Here is a 20,134-nt window from a genome sequence, read left to right as displayed (position 1 = left end):
ATATATATATATATATATATATATATATATATATATATATTTGTATGTATATATGTGTGTGTGTGTGTGTATATATATATATATATATATATATATATATATATATATATACACGTGTGTGTGTACATATATTTAGACGAATGGATAGATAGATCAAGACAGACAGATAATTTTAAACATGCTTAATGCTTAAAGCATTAAGCTCCTGGGTTGTCTATGTGGTCGTTTACCGTAATACTGAAACTTATTTATCTATAAAATAGCTTGTAGGGTGAAGATAGATAGATCTAGACAGACAGAGGGTTGCATAGATAACTAGATCTAAACAGACGCAGAGACAGACAGATAGAACTCCATACAGTACGTGACTAGGTAAAGTCCAGCGTAACAATATAAACTATATTTAAGGGCGGTTGATCTGTTTCCTTGTGCTGGGTTAAGCTGCCGGCGCTGATTGGCTGCCGGAGGTGTACGAGGCGGGCCGTGATCTTCAGCGTCCTATAGAGAGCCGCTGGGGGAGGGAGCGAGGCTCTCAAACAAGCTACCCTGCTCGCGTGTTTATTTACTAGCGGAACGCTTGATTAATCCAACACGTTCAATATCGACGGCAGGTGCTTAACGTGGGACTTCAAATGCCCGACGCGAGCAGAGCGGCCGGGGCTGTTACTCGCTGAGCGCGGTTTGTCACCGAGCGACTTGTCTCGGGTCCGTCCGCTCGAGCGCGCGCGGCGTCGGTGAAGCGGGCGAACTAAAGTTGTTTACGGGCTTACTTTGGATGCCAGATCGCTCGGAGTATGGCTCAGCATGGACACCATGTCGCGAGTTCGCAAAAAGCGTTAATGCTGGAGCTGAAAAGTCTCCAGGACGAGCCGGTTGAGGGATTTAAAATAACTTTAGTCGACGAGTCGGACTTGTACAACTGGGAAGTCGCGATTTTCGGACCCCCGAACACGCACTACGAGGGGGGCTATTTTAAGGTGAGTGCCGTTTCTTATCTTTACACGTACTTTGGCGAGGTTTCACGCGCAAGCTAACGCGAAGCGCCGCGTTGCGCGTTGAAAAGGCGAGAGCGGCCGTGTTTATTACAATAGTTTACGATCTTCGCAAACGTTGTAAATCTTCACGCGTGTAGCCGACTTTTAAAGGAACGAAAATCCTATCGTTTCGAACCCGTTTGGCTGCCTTGTCTTTTGTGGAGCGCGAAATGAAATGCACGAAGAAAAGGAAAACGTGACCCGGGCTGCCATAAAATGTCATTTTGTGCTCCGCGGAAGAAGCGACCGAGTTTTGGTTTTAAAAAAAAGACACGTGTGGAATTGTCGTTTTGGTTGGAACGTTACTTTTTATTTACTTGGAACGTTCGACGTTCTGATTTTTTTTAAAACGCCAACGTTCCATGTGTCCACGATTTGGCCTGCGCTCAAAGAAAGAGTTGCTACATTGTTCCTCATTGTTCTCTAGAATTGCCATCAGTTGCGTTTCGCACGCAGTTCTCAGGAACGGTGTCTGAATGCTGTGAAGTTCCGTCTGTCGGTATCTGCAATTGGATCAAATTAGCCAAGATTTCAGGTCTGAACCCTCTATATGGCCTTCAAGCTGCCTTTATAAACGCATACCGGTTGCTGTGTCCAGCCAAAGTCGGTCTGTCAGACCACAACAATGGCAGTTATATTTAGCCTGGCTTCATAGCTGTGTGTCATTGGCCTCCACGCATCATGACATTAGCAAGTGGCCACCGTCCTGCCTGGAGCATAAAAACACGTTTGCTGAGCCGGTAGAGTCTCTCATTCTTATTGTTTCAACTTCATTAAAAAGCTCGTAGCTGTGAACATTCAGCTATCTTCTTGCGGTTTTCCTGCGTTGGTGTGGAAAGCCGTGTCTGTTTGTTGGTGGTGAGGAAGGAAGCAGGTCAGCCCTGGGACCTTCTCAACGTCTCTTCCAACAGGAAGAGATGAGTAACCATGACTTCCTGCACGCTACTGTACTTGCAGTTTCCTTCTGCATTTGTTTTCCTGTTTTGTTTTGTATTTTGATATCACGATCGTTCCATATGCGTTCAGACTAATGACTCTTTAAGTTAGAAATTAGTATAAGCAATTGTTGTTGTTTTTTTTTCTTTTACAGAGAAATTGGATTTTAAATACAAAAAATAAGGATGCGCAATAATCATCGGCCGATATGTAACTGCCATCTTGTCAGTAAAGCCGGTTCTCTAAAAAAGCAAAAACATTTTAATACATGCACCTGATGGCATTTACAGACCCGTCTTTACTGACAAAATGCACATTACATATCGGCCGATGATTTTCATGCGCGTCCCTAACATCAAATCTGTTAAAATTGTGTATGATTTATGCTGTAGCCTACATTTTTATAATGTTGTTATGCTTAAATTTAATAAGCGTTTAAATTATATTAAACCAAACTAACATTTTATTTAAAAAGTATACTATTTAATTATTTTGCTTTTTATTATTTTTGTTTTTTTTGGTCATATGGCAAGTGAGAAGTGTCCCAAACACTTTATTATTATAAATTATTTATCAATACATTGTTGTTGTTTTTTAACTGCTACAGAAGACACCAATGTGCAATATAATAGTAATTTTTCCATATTTTTTTCCTCAAGTTTTTTTTATTTTTTTTTTACTTATTAGCGTGGAATGTACAATGCGTATTTTAGTCAATTTACTTCAGAATTCATCCAGTAAGAATTTAAACAACAGTCTGTTTTGTACATGAGTATCATGTATATCTCTCCTTTTTTTTTAAATTTCTGACAAAAAACATCATTTGAATTGATCGATAAACGGTTCCTGCAATATAAAACGACTCATTTGATGATCATCAGATTTTGGTCACGTCTCTCTGCATCCAACTTCAATTTTTCAGCTAGGAGGGATTTGGAGCGGTCATTAAGTTCTCATGAGTAGGATCTGTCTAAGCAGGCTTCAAGTTCTTACACGTGGCGCTGAGCTGACAGGTAGCAGGGCTGGTTCCAGTGAAGCGTGCACACACCCAGGCCCTGTGGCAGGTGATGTGAGCTCGACTCAGCCCGGCAGCTCGAGTCATGTTACCCCCCTCCCCTTCGCCCAGACCGCCGGGGCGTCACAGAAACCAGAGACTGACACGCTAACTCGGCCTGTTCTAGCTTCGTTTAGTGCCTGGAAGGTGTTTGGGGTGAGTCAGCCCGTAATAACAACTCCGTTTAACTCTTTCAAGATGTCTGGTGTGACTAAGAACCGGTAATGAACCATCTCTTGTGAGAATGAATTCATGTTTAACGTCCTGTGGGCAGTTCAGACGCATGCCCAGAAACCTCAAGAAAAAGAGAGAGAGAAAGGAATGAAGTTATTGATGGCCTTGTTTATATTATATTATGCAAATGTTAAGCTGTTGTGTACAGTGCCTTGGAAAAACTATGGAAAATGTACGCTTGCTATATAGTTGTTTTTAGAACCATATGGTTTGAAATGGCAATGTATTGTGTCGCTCTGTATGTGATGCTCTGGTAAAAAAAAATATAATAATAATAATAATAATAATAATTAAAAAATAATAATGTAACACAGCCTATGGAAATCAATAGAAGAGATCGTTAACGTTGATGGAAAATGGATATTCACAATTTAATAATCAAAATATTCTACGAAATCAATCAGTCATAAGTAGTGATAAATGGATAAATTCACAATTTGATACAGGTCTGGGCGACATGTTCATTGATATTCACGCACATCTCGTCAGTAAAGCCTTTGATCACCGACTAGCTATATTATACTACATTCTATAATCTATATATAACTATATTCCATTCAGTTTTGCAAATGAGTTGCCTGTGAAGCTGAACGGAATATTGCCAGTGATCTATGGCTCTGAATATATCGCCCAGCCCTAATTCGATCATTAAAACTGGCTATGATATTTTATTAACTTTGAATTTTTAACATACTGCTTGATTTTAAAATGAATAGTTTCATAAATTAATTAAAATAAGGATAATTACTTCTTTGACACATAGCTAGCCCAACTTTGCTCGTAGAGCATCCTCTGCGTTCAATAAATGCATGATTATTATAATTTATGACGACGATATGATTGATAAATGCACGTTCAATTTGTCTTCTTTTTTTTGTATCTGTGATCTATTGGCTTATTTATTTTCCAAACATGAATGAATTCAGGCATAATATTTCTTGGCACAGAAGCTGGAATGGCGTTAAACAAACAAACTTTTTCTATGTATTTTCTGTCAATCTTTTCTCCAGTGTTACAGCAGCTGAATCAGAAAGCAACAGATGTCGGTAATATTATCCGATAGATCGGTCCATAGGTGCTCTAGTTCTTCACGAGAAATATCCGCCCGCTAATTAGGCTAATTACCCGCTTCCGGTGGATCCCAGTTCATTTTTAACTAGCTTTTGGTGTCGAATGAAACAAGGGTGTAATGTAAAAAGCGCAACCTCCTACCTCTGGCCCTCAGGGACTGTCTCTTTCTCGTAGTTTTACCCTGAAGGACAACATTTCCCTGTCCCCTCTAATGTTTCAGTTAGGACGGAGGGAGAGATCGAGCACCGGAACATGAGGAGAATGAAGGAGGTGTTCAAGGAGAGCAGCAGTGACCTGGTTTATTTCCTCTTCCAACCCAATGTCCATGGGATTCTCTTCCTCTCAAATGGGGATTGTAGGAGAGAGATTTATTCTTGGGTTGCGCTCTAAGACGGGATTTTAAAGCAAAAATGATTGGTTTATTCCAAGCGACCCACATTGTTATTAGCATTTCACATCGACCAAATACATTACGTGAACACGGATATGAGTTGCTTGTATGAACCGAATGCTTTGCTTGACTCGTTCGTGAAGTTTTTTTTTGGAAATGGGCTCATTTTCCAACTCCCTGTAGTTTTTAACCACTCCAATTCCATTCAGCCGATCTCCGGATCTGGAAGTAGCACTATTAGCTGTAGCTTAGCATAGATCATAAAATCTGACTAAATCTCAACTCTTTTAGACGAGTCAGAAAATGAGCCAATTTACAAAAAAAAATGGCACGTGCCTTTTTAACTAGGGATGCACAATATACTAGGGGTGCACTGATATCGGCCGATATGGGCTTCCGGTTTACGTATTTGCATCTGCCTGGTTTAAAAATTATATATATATTTTTAAAATATAAGAGGAATACATTAACGCACATGCGCTCAGGGTGCAAGTGATTAGATCAGGTCAGCAGTGAGGCTCATTCTTGAAGTTTTTTGGATTGCTGTGTTTAACCTGTGAAAGCACAGCACAGAATGACTGGTTCGGTGTGAGAGAGAGTAAACCGTAATAGCACTTGCAGCAGCAGGCTTTATCCGGGTTCAGAATGGAGTTTTAATCTGGTAATATGTCGCTGTTGGCCGCCTCCTAATTAAAAGAAATTAAATAAGTAAAATACCCTTCACAAATAACACTTAGACTGTGTTTCTGATCAAATAAAGCAGTAACTGAAGTCATAAAATTAGTATGTTTTAATTTCAGAAGCTATAGCTTAAATGGGCAAAATTACAAACATGACAACATCTTATACTGATTTATTTATTAATGTTTTATTTTTTTTTAAACCAATCATAAAAATTTAAAAACTTTTTTTTAACTCTTGCTTGCATCCACAAATGTTAAACCTTAAAATAAAACGTTAGGTTAGTTTATTTCTAGTTATTTTCAAAGCATGAAAATTGTCAAAATATTGTTTATTTAATTCTGACAAGTTCTTGTTAAAAGCTAACCAAAAAAAAAAAAAAAGCTTATTTTTGCACAGCAGAGACTTGGTGGTGTTTCCAAATAAAAGGTAATATAACAGTATTGGACAAAATTAGTTGAGGAATATTGGCATATTGGATATCGGCAAAAATCCAATATAGTGCATCTGCTGAATCAGGACGGTAATGCTCTTGAACATGCGTCACTTATCCGGATAAATCATATAATGTGAATGTCCACTTTTTCATTTAACTGAATGTAAAAAAAAATATATATATATTTTTTAAAGATTCATTCATAGGCCGAATGTCTCAAATGTGTAGCTGTAGTTTTGTTATTGTCGTTGTTGGAAAAAATTGCATTGAAATAATTGATGTTGTGGCGCTTTTGAGGAATTGCAAGTAGTTTGTGAGAATTTGAGACTTAATACTTAATCGACGAGGAGCACCGGTTTTGAATCCTGTATAACTACAGATTGACAAACAGTTTGAATCTGTGTAAGAGGAAGTTGAAATGGCACGGATGCATTGAACAAATGCGTTTTAATATCAGTTTTATGCTTTAATTCTGAACCGCTGCCATACATGCCTATAAATAACGTAAAAATACTTGAACCTGTGTTTAAGCACCACTCGTGGACAACTCTCTTTGAGGCACATAAAAAGATGTTAAAACTAAAATATTGTATGGTTCTGTGTAGAGTTGATGCTGTGTAAGCGCGCACCAGAGTCTTAGCCATGGTGTACGTTACTCAACATGAAAGACCGTTAGGCTAATGCTGCACCTAACCTGCGAAGAATGTAAAAATGCAACCATAAACGGACATAAAAAAAGTGTCTTTGCACATATAGGTCTTTAAAACTTGAGTCTGAGCTAGTTATTGGGTAACGTAGCTAAAGCGAGATGCTCGGCACACAGGCTGTCACAAGAGCTCTTGTGTGTCGGGGTCATGTGCAGCGGTGAAGGACTCCTGTAAGCTGCCTCCAGCGAAACGCAATACCGTTGCCTTCTCACACGGATCCCTACTTGTGGTTTAATAGGCTTGCTTGCTTGAAAGTTGCCCTACACTACTTGGTTTCAGGAATTGAGTAGCACTTGATATGTACAGGTGCCTCTCTCTCTCTCTGTGTGTGTGTGTGTGTGTGTGTGTGTGTGTGTGCGCGCCCCTCCCGAGGGCTGGGCCTTTGAAGCACACACCAGCTGACCGTGCCAAATCAGCAAATGTGTGCAGTGGGGGTTGTGGAGTGGTCCGTGTGCATGTGTGCCCACCACCCACTGCACTGAAAGGCACCAGGCTCAGCTCGCTACAGATTGTGAAGGGTCTTAGTGGATGTGTGTGTATGAAAGGTTTGTTTATGCTCAAATGTACATAGATGCGCATGTCACGGATCGAGCGTGTAACCGCTTGGTTCTGAAGTCAGCGAAGCATGTTCAGACCTTGAATACAGGGTGTGCAACTATAAGGTCCTTGATATTGAGGGTTATTGAGATTTTGCTTCCACAAGATTTACTCTAGAGGTTGTTATACCATTATACTAAAAATGACTGTATTAATAGTTGTCATTAATATAGTAATACACTATTAAGATCACAAAAATTATTATTATTATTATTATGTACTTATAGAAATCTTAACATTTTAAATAAAATAATAAATACACTGTTATTGCTGTGTATCAAGGAAAATAATACATGGTGTAAATAATACACCTTTACTTTTACATTTATTATTTATAATAAAATATTCATGCGTGCATATATATGGGTCAAAGATGGAAAAGCAGATTTAACCATAACCACGTGTAATACTGCTTTTAAATTGTTTTTTTCCAAAAAAAAGTTGTTATATGAATTGCAATTTAGTTTTTCTGAGCCAAAAATGAATATCACAGATTTAATCTCCGATTTACTAAATTTACCCACTAACATGTCATTCAGTGTAAAAATCAGTTTCATCCCAAATATTAATTAGTTATTACATTTTTATTTTATTTTTTTCAATTTGCCACTATGCTGGATTTTGTCAGTAAGATTTCAGTAAGCATGTTTGAATTCTTGCATAAATATTGTTTTACCCTGAATGACAACCACAATTTACAAATTTTAGTTTCAAAAACTTATTTGAAATCTTAGACACATTTTAATGCGCTTTCTATGGACACAAAATCTTCTTTTCTCTTCTTGTGAATTTCTTTTGATGCCAACATTTTAAAATCTTTGAGCCATATACATAATCAAAATAGATCAGAATGTAACTTCAGATTATTTATTAAAATGTTTAATTGGCACGCGTGAATCCTTGTCTAGCCGTATGTAGGCACTAAAGTATCATAGAAACTTTTTCCTCAACTTCCAAAATCACCCGATCAACCAAATAGGAAAATGGTCAAACTTTTTATATATATATATATATATATATATATATATATATATATATATATATATATATATATATATATATATATATATATATATATAAGCAATTACACTACAAGTACTGTATCCTGTTTGTGCGTTCATCTAGTGTTTATACAGGATGTGTGTTTTTCGACATGCTTGGACTCTTCTCTCTAAATAAAGGCCGGATTATCAGCCTGCGCCACAAATCAGTTTATATGCTGTTTGGCTGCATTGCAGATGGTAGCTTAACTTGTAACAGGCTTTCTGTTAAATCAGATATTCTCAAATGAAAAACATACCTAGGGTACCGCTTGGGTTTTTGGGGGTTTTTTCCCTCTCATCTGTTGGTATTTTTAATAAACCCATGTTTTTATCACTCAACCAATGATTATGCGCTCAAAATGTGCCATGGAAGTGTATTTTAGTGGTTGAACGATAGAGAGATTGGTGTTGTATTGCTCCGTTGAGCGTCTCTGTGCTTCCTCACGTATCATTTGAAGACGACGTGCCATTACATCCACTCCCTAATGAATGTGTTATTTCTTCCAGGCACGTATCAAATTCCCATCGACTACCCGTACTCTCCTCCCGCCTTCAGATTCCTCACCAAGATGTGGCATCCCAACATCTATGAGGTGGGTTCACACAAAGCCAAGCCAACTGCAGCCTGAGCAGCATTTGTTTGGATTAATTGTCTTTAATATTGCCTTTTTAAAGAAAAAACTAGTTCATGTAGGAAGTGAATTTACCTGATTTGACCATCATTACTGACCCTTGGCAAAACCACCGCCCCTTAGTTACTGTTGCTATGTCAGACAAGCCATGTCTCTCTCTACAGTGCACACATTCTCACAAATTTTTTTTTTTTTTCAACCAGGCATTTTAGATCTAATTAGTATTAAACAAATTAAAGGTTATCAAGTCGAGTTTCTTTTTTCTTTTTTTTTTTTTTCAAAAGAGCTTTATTACCTTTATTATAACCGTTTTACACAAACAAGGAATTATATAGTGCTTTATCCAATAAAAATGCCTTTTTCAATAAAAATCAGTTCAGTAATATTACTAGAAATGTGTGAGGAAAACTTCAGTGGTTTAAGACTTTTGACCTGAATGTTAATGTTATAACAAACTTTATTTAAAAGCAGTGCTGTCAAAAGATTAATTTCATCCAAAATAAGTTTGTGTGTGTGTGTGTGTAGGAAGTAAATAAACACAAAAAATGTTTATTTACTTATTTACTTGTGTGTGTGTGTGTATGTATGTGTGTATATGTGTGTGCAACACTTACTTACTTATTATGGAAATGAATGGTTTGACAGCACTCTTTAAAGCCAGTTTCAATCATTTAAACCGAATCGTTAACTTTAGTCATATTATTCCCAGTTAATTACTTGCCTATTTTATGAAATTGAGCATCATTTTTAGCGTGCTCAAAAAGAGTCATGACAGAAGTTTAACGAGTTAATATTATTTCAGAACGGCAGCGACGTATGTATTTCCATCCTGCACCCGCCAGTGGATGATCCTCAGAGCGGAGAACTGCCGTCGGAGAGGTGGAACCCAACACAGAACGTCAGGTACAGCACAATTAAAAGAGAGAATTGTTCTATGTTCTCAAATGTGCCATAGCAGCTTCCTGTGCCGTTCTTCGCACAGTGCCTTTTCTATTACGCCTCAACAGTTTGAGATCAATAATGAAGCCAAACGGTTGCGATTTAGTTTAATCAGCTGATATCTGCTTCCCTTTCAGGACGATCTTATTGAGCGTTATCTCGCTGCTGAATGAGCCTAACACCTTCTCGCCCGCCAACGTGGACGCCTCCGTCATGTACCGCAAGTGGAGGGACAGCAAGGGGAAAGACCGCGAGTATGCAGAGATCATCAGGTGCCAGAAAGCCCTTTTCATCTAATACACGGCTCTGCGTTAGAAAAGAGTTGATTCCCAAAAAAAGACCTGTTATCTTGAGTTGTCTTCGTATAGTAGTGTGTGTGTGTGTGTATACGTGTGTATGTGTGTGTGTGTGTGTGTGTGTGTATATATATAGATAGATAGATAGATAGATATACATACACACACATATATATATGTGTATATAAAATATGTATGTTTTTAATATTTTTATCAAAAATATGGCATGCAGTCGCTTCAAATCATAAACGTCATTCAGTGTAAATTGTGATCGTAACTAATAATCGCATTTATAATTTCTAGGAATAATCGACAATTTTGCTTTATCATAATCGTGCAACTCTATCAAAAGGTAATAAACATCAATATTTTTCATTTACAGTCTGCAAAGGAGAAGAAAAATATTCAAGTGCTCTATCTAATGTGAAAGGAACTTTTCATAAACAAGTTTATAAATGCACAATTCTGCCATTTTTCCCGTCACTGGTGCAGCTGGAAAAATCTGGGTCATGTTTGCGCTTTTCTAACGCTGCCGTAGTTCTACCCTTCAAATCAGGATTAAGCATAAAATAATGCTTTCAGAATCATTCATGCATGTTAAATCAGCTAGGAGTAAAAACAAGTAGTTGTGGCTCAGACTAAGACCAAAACCTTTGTCTTTGTGGCAGTTTTTCTAATTAAGTGATTTAATAGTATGGTTATTAAAGGCAAAAATGCACAAACGTTTATTTTGAAAGCATTTAATCCCGATCGATCGTTTGTGATGGATTTCTTTTGGGTGAATACGATACATTATGCATGCACCTGAAAATCCAGACACATGCATCCACAGCGTTTGTCTTGTATTTTGCGCATTGCACTTAAAGGGAATGCTTTGGTCCTGTTCACAGGAAGCAGGTTCTAGCCACCAAGGCGGACGCAGAGCGGGACGGGTGAAGGTGCCCACCACTCTGGCCGAGTATCATGCCCGCACCACGCCCACCCGCCACGACGAGGGCTCCACCTTATTCTACGACGACTACTACGACGACGAGGAGTTAGACGACGACGAAGAGGAAGACGAGGACTGTTGCTACGACGAAGACGACTCCGGGACGGAGGACTCCTGACGAGAAGCACCTGAGCTTTTTCGAACTCTCCGGTTTTCCGTTTGATTTCATAGCTTTTAAATCAAGTCCTTTTTTTTTTTTTTTTTTTTTTTTTTTCAGTTTGAAGATCCGAGATCCCAGACACCATGAAGGGCAGGTGGTGATTTGCGTAGAGGTTAATAATTAACCGTACGTCTGTTCGAGCGGCAGCCAAAAGTCGCAATCAACTGCAAACGCGAGACGCTTTGAGAATTTGTTTTTGTTTTATTTCTTGTCGTTTTGTCTGGTTTTTGTTTTTTTTCTGGGAGGGGGGTGCGAAACAGTCCAGCTCGTATTTGATTCTCGATAAACCGTTTGCCTTTCGAAGGCACCTGATCTCAGGTTTCAGTGTCTGTGATTCAACAGTATTGGCATCTTTGGTGGGGGGGGAAGTAGCTAATACACGTTCTCAGGGCTACTTCTGTTTCTCACGCCACAAATGCATCTTAATCTGCTTCCGTAGCCAAGGACTGAACGAGCTTCTCAGACAAAAGGCAAGGGGTTTAATAAACGGATGCATCACATGCAGCTCATAAGCTTCGTCCTCTTTTGGGACTTTAATGTTTCGTGTCGTCCACCGACAAGCCTGACTTATGTTTTCAGTTTTATGGGGTTGCGTTTGAATCTTCACTATATTTAGCTACTTTTTGACATTGGCTGGTATTTTAGTTTTTTTGTTTATATATCGTTTTTTCATTTTAAAGCTTTGTGGTGACTCTAACCTAAAATCCTCCTCAGGAAAATGGACACGAGACCTTTGTTTGTGGCCGACCTCTTGACCTGAACGGACTCTGTAAACCCTTTCAGCAAATTCATATGCACACAGGGTATTTTGGGCCACTTTCCCCTTGTAATTTTTTTTTCTCCTCCTTTTTAGTATGCTTTGTAAATCTATTTAAAGCCTGAATAAAAATCTTTATTAGAATTAATGTAAATTATTTACACACACACACTTGGTAACACTGGCAAGTGGCAACTGTTCCAATTTGGCCACTAGAGGGCAGCAGTGGGCTTCTTATGGTCTTCTTATTTATCCGCCTAACCTAACCATAGCTAACCGGTCATGCTCTTCTATCTACTTGTATACAGAGATGCTGTATTTTATTCAAAGTTAAGCAGCCAAAATCAAGTCATGCCATTATGTCCTTCGTTACTTTTGCGTTTTTAGTGTCCCAAATGGATCGCGACGGGCCTATACTAAATAATGGTAACGCTTTAGTATAGGGACCGGTTCTCACTGTTGAAAGTATTGTTTGCCCAAAAATGAAACTTTCTCTTATTTATTCGCCCTCTAGTAGTTCCAAACCTGTATGAATTGCTTTGTTCATGAACATAAAGGAAGATATTTTGAAGTTTTGGGCCACCATTGACTTCCATAGTAGGGGAGGAAAAAATATACTATGGGAGTCAATGATGACCCAAAACGGCCTGGTTCTGCTGAATACAAAGGAAGATAGTTTGAAAAGATTTGGAACTACTCAAGGGTGAATGATTGATGATTAATCAAACTATTCCTTTTAACTAGTTGCTCATTAGCACTTAATAATAATAATAATAACACTTTAGCTGTTTATTAGTGCTTCTAAAGCACATTCAGTATTCTGCACGACCATATTCTACACCTTTAATGCTACCTTAACTATTAATGGGCAAACTGGTTGTGGAAAATGGTGAGAACTGGACCTTAAAATAAACCGTGATCGCTATAATTGTAAAACCGCGCCATGCGTATTAATGTTATTCCCTCGTAAATGTGAAGTTGCTTCATAACACAGTGAAGAAGTGAAGAAACTGCTTGTGCTACGCAGTCATTGGATTAAAAAAAACTGGACGTGCAGGCGTCGGTCATCGTGGTAGAGCTTTCGTATTGGTTTGCTACAGCACTCGCGTGCAGAGATTTGTTAAGAGGTCCTGCATGCTGGACTTCTGCTGCGTGGTTATGTTGTCGACAGACCTGAAGGACATCTGAACTGAAACGTCCTTAATCGGAGGCACCACTGAAGCACTGATAATCTACAATATCCAGTCCGTCCGGCCCACAGCTGTTCTTAAAATCCACTCATCATGGAAGTTTAGTTTAATTTTGAAAAAAAACTAATATGGACTCTTTTTTTTTTTTTTTTTTTTTTTTTTTAACTCAAACCCATGTACCTGCATTGGTCAAATGGCGTAGGAACCCTGTAAAAGGTTTTTTATGGTGGAGGGCAAACAAAAACGCACCGTATAACCACACTGTGCGTTGTGCCGAGACTTCTTTGCAGGTAGAGCTGCTGCGTGTGAAGCGTCCTTAAGCCATTGTAACAAGGTCTTGCCCTCAAGACAGGAGTGTTGTTCTCACCCACTCCTCGACGGTTGCAGATTGGCGGGTCGAGCGATTCAGACGAGAGGGTGATGGGAAAACTCGAAGTCTCCCAGGAGGGTATGAGTGTGTCGCTGTCTCCAAGGAAACCGATGACGTTGAACGGAGCGTAACAAAAAACCCTGCTGAGAAACGAGCGAGTGGTGTTCATTCCCTTCAACACCTTGTGGATCCATGTGAGCCCGACATAGGTGGTTGGAACAAGTGCTCTGTGTTTGTATCCGTAGTACTTGTTGGACAAATACTCTAGACCTTTTGCGGTTCATTTTTGACCTTTTATTTATTTTCCAGGTCAGACTTTTTGTGCTTTTTATATATCTGTCCAACAGCCAGAGCCGTCTAACCAAATGCTTCCTGTGGGGAAAAAACTCAAACCATCACAGAATTTGTAAATGAAGGTTTCACTGGTCATAATGTGAACTCTATTGGTTTTAAAGGAACTCTATTGGTGCATTGGTAATTGGTGGTAATTGGTCGCCTGCTATTGGTGGTTTGATAAAACCAATAAATCCTAACAGAATATGCCTCAAAAAACGCACTGCAGGAAACCATTGTCTTACTGGTTAAAAGTTGATGGTATGTAAAAATATTTATAGTGGAAACATTAGAATTTCTGTTATTTCCTTTTTTTTTACAGTGGCACAACCGTGCCGAGGTAATACCACTTGACCCGATCGTATCCTTTTAATTTGATCAAGTTTCTTTTGGCTCTGTTTTCTTGGTGTAACTATTAATATACACCACCTTTAATGTTTACTGAATCACATTTACTCACCCATTTTCTTCTAGACCTCAGGCTCCTCTGAAAGAACGTAGGAAATTATTCATTGACGCAGGCATGGTGTAAGCCTAAAAAAGACATAAAAAGAGTCGTAAATGTCATCCGTTTGACAATTATTCCAAGTCTTTCAAAGTAAAATGATATTTTTGCAAGAAACGCACCGAAAAAACTTAACAGAGGCGACCGAATCAATAAGTTGAACGGGAGACTCGGTTCCCTCTGATTTTTTTTTTTTTCATCTTCCCAAGGAGAGCTTTGCTGATTTTAATATTTTCATCAAACAAAAGCTATTTTTGGTTAGTTTCTCACGCAAATATCGCATGGCATCCCACGTATGCGCTTAGTTCTTCAGCATCTTTTCTCAAGCTTAAAGCTTGAGTCATGCCGGTTTGAAATGACGTTAGTAAATAATGGCAATTTTTATTTTTGTGTGAGAGTACATGTCCATAACTCAATGTCTTATTCTATTCCCGAGACCCAGCATCACGCCGGGGTTTCTTTCTCCTCGGGTCACTATTTGGAACTTGTTCTATTTCTGCTCCTGTAAAAATCTATTTGTTGCCATAGATATAGCAAGGTCTCCAGGGCAACCAATGGTCAGATCGCGGCAGAAGATAGGCAAATGGTTTAAATTAAATTAAGTCAAGTGCTTTTGGGCTCTACTGACTTCACTTTTTTCGGAACAGTCGATTTTAGCTATGACTGAGCAACTAACAAGCGATGATGGACTGCTTATTTTGTGCGTGCTCTTCTGTGAGCACAGATTTAATCAACTTCAGCCTTTACTGTCTGATTGGAGGCTGTTGCTATCGCTAAAGCTAATAAGACAAACAGCGGCGGGCAATAACAATTAATCAATGGCGGAAATTGAACGATCAACTTACGTGAACACTTCAGATTCAGAAAATAATTGGTAGAATGCATTTCGAAATAACTTTAATTCAAAGAATAACGTGGACTTATTTTTACGTGTATTTTTTTATCAATTAGCACCGGCTATTTTGTGAAGATCGGCGTTTTATTAATTATATAGGCAATTATCGATGACTGCAACTCGCAAAGTGCATCTTTAACTACGTTATCGCAACCAAACGCCGAACCTTGTCCGTTCGTCGCGAGTCGGATAATTCTTCAAAGGCTCACGTTTACGCGTTTTTGATTCACTAAAAAGAACCGAGTCATAAGAGTCATTCGTTCGAACATGTCGCCTTGTGTGTCTTTGCCTCACCGTAAAGAATTAGGTTTGAAAAGTGGTACGTTAACTTTGAAAACGTGTGCACTTAAAAGGGAGCGCGCGAAAAATCATTCTGGAAGTTCTGAAAAACACTGGTTGTTTATTTTTAGATACTAAAAGACATCCCTTAACGATATTTGAAACCGCAGTCTTGATTTAAACGGGCGCTCCTCAAGTGTGTGTTTTAAACCCGCCATTCGGTCTTGATTGTTTAAAGTGCTCGGTTTCCAGGAATCGATACGAGTCTAATCGGAAGAGCGTCGTTTCCTCTGATTGGCTCGTCCAGGCGCGCGCGTCTGCAGTGGGACTATATAAGCGCAACAGGCGACCTGCGGATCCGAACCTCTCTCACCGCAGCCTGGGAAAAGACAGCACACACACACACATACACACACACACTAATGAACGCCGAAGTGCCTCTGAAACTGAACACTGTGTGAGGATTCGCAAAGAAGAGGAAAACCGTTTGCAAATCCAGTGAGTAGAATTGCTCTTAATGCAACAGGCTTAAAAGTTGACTTTTCTTGAACTTCAGTGTGATGAAAAATTGTTAGGATTTTATAAGCTATATTAGACGATGAATATTAACGAGAAACGGCTGGTTTATTTTGCATTCCAAAAAAGAGACACTTGAGACATTTTAGAAAAGGTTTTTGATTGAAACAGTTTTTAAAGATGCTGTCTTTGTCTCGTTTTCATTAAATTAATTTATTACAAACATTACACATTTAACATGCATTCACTGTCCTTTTGGAAGTCTGCGAGAACATTTGAAAGTGTAGAAACGTCGTATGGTTACCTTTTTCCTTTTTCTAGATTAAAACATCTCGTGGATGTTGCATGAATATTTTTTTATTTGTTTAAAGTTTTATTTGCACACACCACTTACAACAGTATAATTTTTTAGGACTTCTGCACAAAGAAAATGGCAGGATTGATGCTATTTAGTGTCAGTTTTCAGAGAAGTTTGGTGCAACCTGTTGCCATGTGAATTTAGCCTCGGTTTGGATGTGCAATAAATAACATGAATTAATAATCACTTAGTAATTTTTGTGTTAATCTTAATAGTTTGTCTTAAACCTTTTTAGCAAGACTAATGAAGTTGCTTTTAATTCTGATCTGGAGTACCGCAGACTGGAGACCGCATTTTGGTTGTCTCTCTTATCTGAAGTACCCAGTGAAGGTCTCTTCAGAGCCTCTTTTAATAAGCTGATGATATTAATCAGATGTGTTACATAAGGACAAAATCTACGGTTACTGGGTACTCCAGGACATGAACCGAGGAAAAACATTCCCGAGGATCTGTATGATGCCAGAGAAAAAAAGTTGCCAGTTGTCTTTGTCCATAATTTTTTTTATATTGTTTGATTTGTTGATGTACAGTGCATATTTAATGCATCATTTTTTGCATGAACCGCTTTATATGAAATCTAGTCCAAAGTTTCATAATCCATAAACAATAATATACAAATAATTACATATGATTTGACTCAATTTGAGAAAATTGTTTTATGCCATTCTAAAAGAAATGCTATCTCATACCGAGTCTGTCAACTCTACATGAACTTCATATACTACAATGTAGTTTTATTAAAGTCTAAAATATATTACATATGAAAATAAAGGGGATTTGTCGCTCGTGTTAAGACCTTCACCCACCTCACAAAAAAAAGGTTGAGGAGTCTTAATCTGTTCTTACCTGTTCTCTTGCTTATGATTACAGGCATCACCCAGCGGCTTCAGCCCAGAGGGATCATGTGGGTTCTGGAGAAGATCCGGGACTCAGTCGAAACAAATGTGCTCCGCCAAGGAGAGGCGGGTGACAAGGGGAAGGCGCCTGTCTATAGCAACGTCCTCACACCCGACAAGATTCCAGATTTCTTCATCCCCTAAGCTGGTAAGCTGCCCACCAGAGACCGACGCTTCTGACGTCAAGTCCAAAGAAAGTCTGAAACCCTCGACCTCGGAGCAAACCATCAGCAACAAGAAGATCAGCAGCCCTCGTAGCCCGCGACTGGTCAGCAAGTTGGCAGGAGACACCAAGAACCTGCTCAGGGCGGCTAACCGCCACATCATTCAGATCGAGCGCGCCGACGAAGTCGCGGGCGGGTGACACCAACGCCGACCCTCAATCCCAGACCGCCATGTCGCTTCCTTACATCCCAAAGACTCAGACTTCTTACGGATTTGCCACGTTGATGGAGAGTCCCCACACCCGGCGGAAAGAGTCCCTGTTCCACTGCGACCACACCAGTCCGGTCACGTCACCCAATACCCAACGCAAGTCCCAAGGCAAGAGCAGCAACGAAGGGAATCACCTCAACCCTCCGGACTTCAGCAGCTCTCACATAAACCCCTACCGGTACTTCAGCGGTGGCGAGAGCGACACCTGCTCCTCGGCAGAGTCGTCCCCGTTCAGTTCGCCGCTGCTCTCTCGCTCCGCCTCTTTACTGAAGATCTTTACCCACGAGACACAGGCCAAGGTCGCCAAAGGTAAGCGGACATTTGCCAGGCACAGTTCCTTATCCACAGACGAGTGCAGCTCAGCGGAGCCCAGTCCTAACGTTTCTAGACGGAGCCATTGTTCCTCTTTGCAAGGTGGCGGAGCTCTGGACCACCTTCACGGAGCGGACCGCCAACAAAAGAGCACACCATCAACATGCACAAAGGAGGCACCGTCCGGCTTTGCGCAGACTACGACGGAGGTACGGCCCGCCTGCGAATCCGCATTATGGCGGCCGAGGACCTGTATGATCCCGTGTTTGACATTAAGAGCATCAACTGTTGCGTGTCGCTCTACCTCAATCCGGGCAAGCTGCAGAAGCAGAGGAGCACGATAATCAAGAACAGCCGCAATCCCGTCTTCAACGAGGACTTCTTTTTTGATTCGGTGACTTGGCTCAGGTTAAGAACCTAGCTTTGAAGATCAAGGTTGTGAATAAAGGCACTAGCCTGAAACGAGACATGCTGTTAGGTGAACGGGAGGTCGCTTTGTGCAAGCTCTTGTCTGGATTTTAGGCCCATCAGAATGGGACGCTGTCTTCAGAGGTGGAATAAGTGCTAGATATTTGCTTTCGTTGTCTTTCATGTAGCGGTGGTTAATTTAGCATTTACAGATTCAGTAGCAACAACCACCACCTGCTCCGGATCGAGGTGTCAGCATAGCTTTAAATTAGTTGCCCGTAAATATAGAGTCTATGACAAAGTCTTTTTGTATGTTGCCGTATTTTGGTTGTTCTACGCGTTTAGCCTAATTAAGACCAAGCGTTTACCTTTTTGATTGTAAAGACTTCTTTCCAGAGCCGCAGTCCTTTGAAGCTTCACAATGGCCCTCTGTGCTAATGTTAGCTTTGATCCGGGACGCGTCTGCTGGCTAATTTGGAGGACAAATAAGCAGACTGAACAATGTTGCGTCACACTGCATGTGTCGGAGTCAGACTTTGGCGTAAACTTGTAAATGCGATGACGTATTCTTGCAAATGTGCAGAATGTCATTTGGTGAAACCCAGAAGCCTTACTAAAGATCGTTTATCGTTTTGGTTGGTTTTTTTTTGTCTTTTATTTAAATTTTTTTGCATGTTTAGATTTGCTCAGATTAGATCATTTTTAGACTGAGCATTGTTATCTGTATCTGTTTGCTGGATATCATTGTATGAAATGAGGGTTCTGGCTTGGACTCTTCACAAAAGCCTTTTTAAGAAACAGGGTCTTTGAAAGTCTTTCCATGCACACTACTTACACAGAGCAAAGTAACGAGTAAATATCTACTCATGAGATCTAAATTTCAATCCTGTAACCAAAAATGTAATGGTAAAATTCAAATGCTAAAATGTAGTAGAATTATGTGGAAAGGATCTGGATATGATTATCTGTCATTATGCAAATGGTGGGTCTGATGTGCAATTTGCGTTTTCAACAGACAGAAACCATATGAATTGAAAAGTGGTTGAAATTGAACATGAATGGCCGGATGCATGGATCTTTCTTTTCTGGCCTGATGTATTTGTTATTTTTTTCTGATTACGCAATCCAAAATAGCTATTCAATTATTGGAAAGACTGTCTAGCCTCCTTTTTGATTTATATAAAAGTATATCAATTTAGTAAGCGTTTATTTCCCTTCTGGCTGCGCTTTATAGATAAAGAGCATTTTTGAGGTAATGAGGCAGCTAGTACTCATTAAAATGCTAAAAAAAACATCAAAAACGATCCCATTGAAACTAACTAACAGCCGGTTGGTTACAAAGGCAATGCAGGGAATGGAAAAGAACTTTTCTATATTTATGATCTGTGGATTGTGCAGTAATTATTTGAGTGCAAAAAAAAAAGCATATGAAGCTTTTCATTTAGATTCAAGTGTTTCATTAAGCCTTTAATTTCCTAAACCACTCGAATGCTGGAGTCTTCCTGTTTTAACAGGTGTATATTGCAAAATGAAAAAGTGCCAATCCTATGTACTTGATGTAGAAGTGAACTGTTTACCTGGAGTTCAGCGTGATTTGTTTATAGTGGATCCCGTCAACTCTGGTGTTTGTAACCTGTGTGCATGGATAATATTTTCACTGTGGTAATCAACCTATAAT

General features: G+C 39.5%; 2 protein-coding genes across 2 annotated transcripts; both read left to right on the top strand.

Annotated features, from left to right (window-relative positions):
• The first annotated feature begins 510 nt into the window (after positions 1-510).
• cdc34a (cell division cycle 34 homolog (S. cerevisiae) a) lies at positions 511-12,103 on the top strand. Its single transcript, XM_043222224.1, is given in 7 exon segments — positions 511-977; positions 8,692-8,707; positions 8,710-8,777; positions 9,619-9,719; positions 9,893-10,027; positions 10,942-10,982; positions 10,985-12,103. Coding segments are annotated over 7 exon segments (720 nt in total). The 5' UTR covers positions 511-794; the 3' UTR covers positions 11,161-12,103.
• A 3,609-nt stretch (positions 12,104-15,712) lies between these two features.
• Positions 15,713-19,225, top strand: LOC122327124 (C2 calcium-dependent domain-containing protein 4C). The gene is given in 6 exon segments (XM_043222304.1): positions 15,713-16,029; positions 17,276-17,438; positions 17,440-17,649; positions 17,651-18,180; positions 18,183-18,446; positions 18,449-19,225. Coding segments are annotated over 5 exon segments (1,257 nt in total). The 5' UTR covers positions 15,713-16,029; positions 17,276-17,307; the 3' UTR covers positions 18,571-19,225.
• Positions 19,226-20,134: the final 909 nt, after the last annotated feature.

This window comes from Puntigrus tetrazona, chromosome 22 (assembly GCF_018831695.1).
Source record: "Puntigrus tetrazona isolate hp1 chromosome 22, ASM1883169v1, whole genome shotgun sequence".
Lineage (NCBI taxonomy): Eukaryota > Metazoa > Chordata > Actinopteri > Cypriniformes > Cyprinidae > Puntigrus > Puntigrus tetrazona.
Note: the sequence above shows the minus strand (reverse complement) of the source record. Positions and strands in the feature narration are given on the sequence as shown.